Source organism: Spinacia oleracea, chromosome 6, assembly GCF_020520425.1.
Source record: "Spinacia oleracea cultivar Varoflay chromosome 6, BTI_SOV_V1, whole genome shotgun sequence".
Classification (NCBI taxonomy): Eukaryota; Viridiplantae; Streptophyta; class Magnoliopsida; order Caryophyllales; family Amaranthaceae; genus Spinacia; species Spinacia oleracea.
Genome location: NC_079492.1, coordinates 109,724,520 through 109,729,524, shown reverse-complemented (window position 1 = coordinate 109,729,524; position 5,005 = coordinate 109,724,520). Strand labels below are relative to the sequence as shown.

At 34.4% G+C, this 5,005-nt stretch overlaps 1 protein-coding gene across 1 annotated transcript; it reads right to left on the bottom strand.

Annotated features, from left to right (window-relative positions):
• Positions 1 to 495: 495 nt before the first annotated feature.
• LOC110804095 (ras-related protein RAB1BV) lies at positions 496 to 3,893 on the bottom strand. Its single transcript, XM_022009659.2, has 9 exons — positions 3,676 to 3,893; positions 3,384 to 3,505; positions 2,128 to 2,200; positions 1,927 to 2,027; positions 1,597 to 1,662; positions 1,327 to 1,424; positions 1,137 to 1,199; positions 956 to 1,048; positions 496 to 865 (listed from the first exon to the last, which is right to left on the bottom strand). The coding sequence occupies exons 2-9, from the start codon at positions 3,454 to 3,456 to the stop codon at positions 785 to 787; spliced, it is 648 nt and encodes a 215-aa protein (XP_021865351.1). The 5' UTR covers positions 3,457 to 3,505; positions 3,676 to 3,893; the 3' UTR covers positions 496 to 784.
• Between the last annotated feature and the right edge of the window lie 1,112 nt (positions 3,894 to 5,005).

The window sequence follows — 5,005 nt, the reverse complement described above, 5'->3', positions numbered from 1 at the left end:
CACTCATATTCACTCAATTGCAGCTACGAAAATGGAAACTTTGAGGTGATTTCTTACGAATAACTTTCAATCTCACAAATTTCACTTTGATTCTCTTATTTTCCGCACTCCTACAACTGTGAAACCATAATGATTTTCATCAATGAAATGTAGAAAGTTGTTGTGTTTTGAGAAAAGAGATGAAGAGAAAGATTGAAACTTGTAGCTCAAGTATATTTTGTTAGTTCTACTTGTCTGCTACCCTTACGACCTTTGCCTTAAATACCACAATGTCAATCATTTGCGGTGGCTAACCTAGTACAATAAACGACTAAAATACCCTCTCTAACAAGGACAAAATAGCAGAAAATAAGCTAATAAAAGGAAATTAAAAAGGCCTTTAAATGGGCTTGCTTGGACTGAGCCTCTTAATATCTATGGAGTGTATATATCTTCCTTCCTGAGCATAGTCCAAAAGATAAGTCTTTAAGAAGATGGACAAAGAAAAGTATCCAGTGACATTGTAATTTGCAAAACTATCATTGAGTTGTGGATTTGAATCAATGTATGCTTTGGCAGAATTTAATTAGACAAGCAAAAGAAAAGAAAAAAAAGTGTGGGGAACACATTTACTACTCCGAGTTAATTTAAAACTATCTTTCACACACTAAAAACAGGTTTAAGAAAAGAATGATGGTAACAAATATTACAAGCATCCATCACATTATCTTCATAATCAGATTCATCTGCTTTGCACACATAATTCCACTGAACGCATTTCCTTGTCCAGTCAACTGCTAGTCCCTTAAGAACCGCAGCATGCTGATTTAGCAGCTGCTTGATTGCCAGCTTGGTCGGCTGGTCTAATTGTAATTGATGGTTGAGCCTGCATTTAACCATTACATAAATTAAGCAACCAGAAAGCAATAAAACAAACCCAGGGGAATACAAGATTCTGCAACACACAAAATCTTACCTCTTGCCTTGTATCAGAATCTGCAAGCCTTTGCTTAATGTCCCTCGCTATGGAAAAGAAAACTTCCTCCACGTTTAAATTCGTCTTTGCACTCTACAAACATCACAATGCACGTTTAAAAAATCAACCAAACATACCAGGATACAATTCAAAGCAAGCATATCCCATGCCATTCACTCACAGTTTCAAAGAACTTGATCCCGTACTCATCAGCTAAAGCCTGTCCCTTGGCTGTCGGCACAGCCTGAAGAAATTTAAAGAACAGATCATCGACACATAGAAACCTGGAAGGTTTGCTTTGTAGGCCAAGCAATCATAACTAAAACGCGATCATGCGAGTTGAAACTCCAAAAGCCTAATGTTTTCCTTACCCTTTTACTCTCATCCATGTCAGCCTTATTTCCTACCAGGATCTTGTTCACATTATCAGAAGCATGCTGCTCAATGTTGCGTATCCAGTTTCTGATATCTGAAAAAAAGCACAAGCAAGACGCAGCTGAAATCCAAATGGAAGAAGTCCATCTCTAGTCAACTGACCGATAGATCCACAACAAAAGAAGGCCTTATAGAATTCAGGGATTAGTCATTAGAGAGAACCAAAGTCTATTCCTAAAAGTCCCAATGTAAGGAGAGAATATTACTGTTAAATGATGACTCATCAGTAACATCGTACACCAGCAGAATACCCATGGCTCCACGATAATAAGCTGAAATGACAAACGCAAAAAGTTAGCGACATGGAAGTAACTAGTAAATACTAATATTGAGATACATACTGCATGACAAGTATCAGAAAATGATTAGTTTTACATGTATACAAACATAACCAGTCTTATAATAGCAGATTTGATACAAAACTAAAATTATATCATTAAAATGGCCAACAGAATTGTATAAAACTGATCACTTGCTCAGTATACAAAACATTAAAAACTAACATAAAAATCACATGGAAAAAATTGAACAGTTACCCGTTGTGATAGTCCTGAACCGCTCCTGACCAGCAGTATCCCATATCTGAAGTTTAATCCGCTTGCCATCAAGCTCTATGGTCCGAATCTTAAAATCAATACTACACAAGGAAGTACATTGTAGCAAACTCAGGAGTCTGTTCAAATTCTTAAATGTAAAATCAACAAATATTCACGTCATCAACCCAAGTAAAAACTTACCCAATGGTTGTGATAAAACTCGTTGTGAAGGAACCATCAGAAAACCGCAGGAGGAGGCAACTCTTACCCACACCTGTGAATACAATTGACATGGTGAAACCGCATCCATGATACCAAGAATTGTAGAGATTCTTGTCCAAAAATAGTTGACAGCAGTTCAACAGTTATTAAACACTAGGCAACGAGTTTTAAGCACTACTTCACTGTAATTGTTGTCAAGCAGAGGAAACAATGATTTCACAACTCACAACTAAAAAAACAATTCTGATTTCTAAGTCATGCCAACAAAGATTGTCATACAATTCGTAGAGTGCCAAGTATTAAGCACTAAGAAAAAAAATGGTGCATATCATCTCACGATTATTGTTGCAAAAATCGAGGTTCAATTAACATTTTTACAGGCGTTGCTTTTAAGAAAATGGCTAGGAGTAATCCTTGAATTACATAAATGTGAACCAGTATGGTTCAAGTTGCCCAAAACCTACGTAGTGTTTCACCTTGATCATGCAAATATAGCAACTAACAAGTAACAACAGAGGTTTTAAAAACCTGCTAACAGCACGACACTACTTAAAGGGAATTCCATCTTCTTTTTCTCTTCTATATCTCACATTCAAAATGTAGCCAATAACACGAATACACCATAAAGTACCACGGACATACATAAAGTACCACGGACATACATGCATACTGATGGCTCCTTCCATACATAAAATACAGGGGTCAAAGACTGTCTGGAGTGTGCTGAACAATGAGCACAAATTCTAAGTTTTCACCACAATTCCATAAATTAACTATTTGCACACAGCAAACAATGATGATAAGGTGTTACCGTATCAGGAAAAAAAAATTGCATCCTTTCAAAGCTATATGCCTATACAGTGAACAGACAAATATAAAGACAATTTGCTCAATGCAACACCGCGAAACAGGTAATCGATCATCTCCATATCGAACTGTGACCAATTGATTCTATCAATATTTTCATTTATATTTAAAACTACCCCTAGTTCAGCTGCATCAATCCTCAAATTATCGTTCATCACATACGTACACAACCATAAATAATCATGAGAAATCTACATAATTTGGCGCACACAACCACACTTTCTCCACAACCGCAAACCAGATCCATCCAAACACACACAATGCCGCGAATATCGTGAATTGACAAAATCGATCAAAACAGAAATACAGTCAAAGATCTACAAAAAAAACGCATTTTCAATCAAATAATAAAGAAACAAATACATTACCGCTGTCGCCTATTAGGAGGAGCTTGATGAGATAATCATAATCAGCGCGAGCTCTTGCAGGTGGAGCAGCCATTAATCAAACACCTCCAGAAACCCTAGAAAAACTTCAAGTAGATATTATCCTGCAATAGAAATCCACAAAACAACAAATTCAGAATAAAATCGAAAAACAATCAAGGAAAGGAAGACGGAAACTAACTAGATCAAAGACAAAATGCGAGAAATAAACTTAGGTTAAGCATGGATCGGCCATGAAAATGTGGTTAATTCAAGAGAGAAATTGTGGTTATACCAACAAAAAACAAAAAGCTTTGACGAATTAACACTTGACAAAAAGCTTAATTTTGGCACACAAATTCTCAGAAATGACAACAATTTGATTGATCCTCTCTTTGGTTTTCTTCCCGTATTTTCGAATTCGCCGATTTGGTTCAGAGAGAAAGAGGGGAGAGAGAAAAGAAGACACTTCAGATGAACCGGCCCTCTCTTATTATTAGACAGTTTTTTTTCCTTCCCCAATGAACGTATGGAGTTTTACGAAGTCGATTAGGTGGCATTTCCGGTAAATTTGTCGTGTTTATTTATCTATATAAATATATTAAAAGGCGTTGTGAAAAATGTATATGTGCCACATAGTACTCTCCCTTTTACGCCACATCATCCACTCACCAAGTGTTATGCCATGTGTAGAATTTAAGTTTCATTACCATCTTAACCAACCACTAATTGTTGTTTATCCATGCACGTTCATTTAAAATACATGTTAACATGAAGTCTAAAACAACTAAATTTTTATGTTACTTCTTATTTCGTATGGACTATATTAGAATTAAAAAAACAGTTACAATATTAGGAAAGCCATGAATTAAACAATTAAAATATTAGAAAAATTACTTTGCATGATGAAGGTAATGTACATGTGTAGTTGATGAACTTAATGAATCTTTTCACTTTTATGGTCTACATGTATCTTAGTCAAATATTGAGTTGAAAAAAAAAATCGAATTTTAATTATTCAAAGTAGCAACCGGGGCATCGCCCGGGCTACACACTAGTTTAATTAATAAATTACGGAGTACTTTATAGCTTAAGATAATTCAAATATGATATCATCAAATTTAAATATGTATTTATAAAAGGAAAATTAAGGATATTAAGGTCCTGTTTTGTTCGACTTATATTGATTTATTTCAGACAAAATAAATTCAGATAAATTCAGATAATATAAGTTCAGCAAAAATAAGTTTTTTTCAGACATTTTCACACAAAAATAAGTTTATTCCAATCAAAATAAGTTTTTTCAGATAAAATAAGTTTAGATAAGTTCAGTTAAGTCCAGATAAGTTCAGTTAAGTTCAGATAAGTTCCGATAATATAAGTTCAGTCAAAATAAGTCCAATAGAACGGAGCCTAAGTGAATAAAATTAAGTAAATTTTTGGTCACTTGAATGGTAAAGTGAATGGTAACACAATACCTTAATATATTTTCGTATACATTTATGATTCAGTTACTTTTGAATATGTATGTGCAAACTCATTTCCTTGGTAAAACATGATTTTTTATAATATTTTCGTACTCGTATGCCTTATTCTTCTTTTTGAAAGATAAATAGTAAAAATAA

What these genes read in the sequence shown, in the direction of transcription:
- LOC110804095 (XM_022009659.2), bottom strand. Translation starts at nt 3,456, where the DNA reads ATGGCTGCTCCACCTGCAAGAGCTCGCGCTGATTATGATTATCTCATC. An exon ending in GTTCAGGACTATCACAACGG is followed by an intron (nt 1,663 to 1,926) that starts GTAACTGTTCAA and finishes TTGTCATTTCAG; the next exon opens with CTTATTATCGTGGAGCCATG. An exon ending in ACATGGATGAGAGTAAAAGG is followed by an intron (nt 1,200 to 1,326) that starts GTAAGGAAAACA and finishes AAATTTCTTCAG; the next exon opens with GCTGTGCCGACAGCCAAGGG.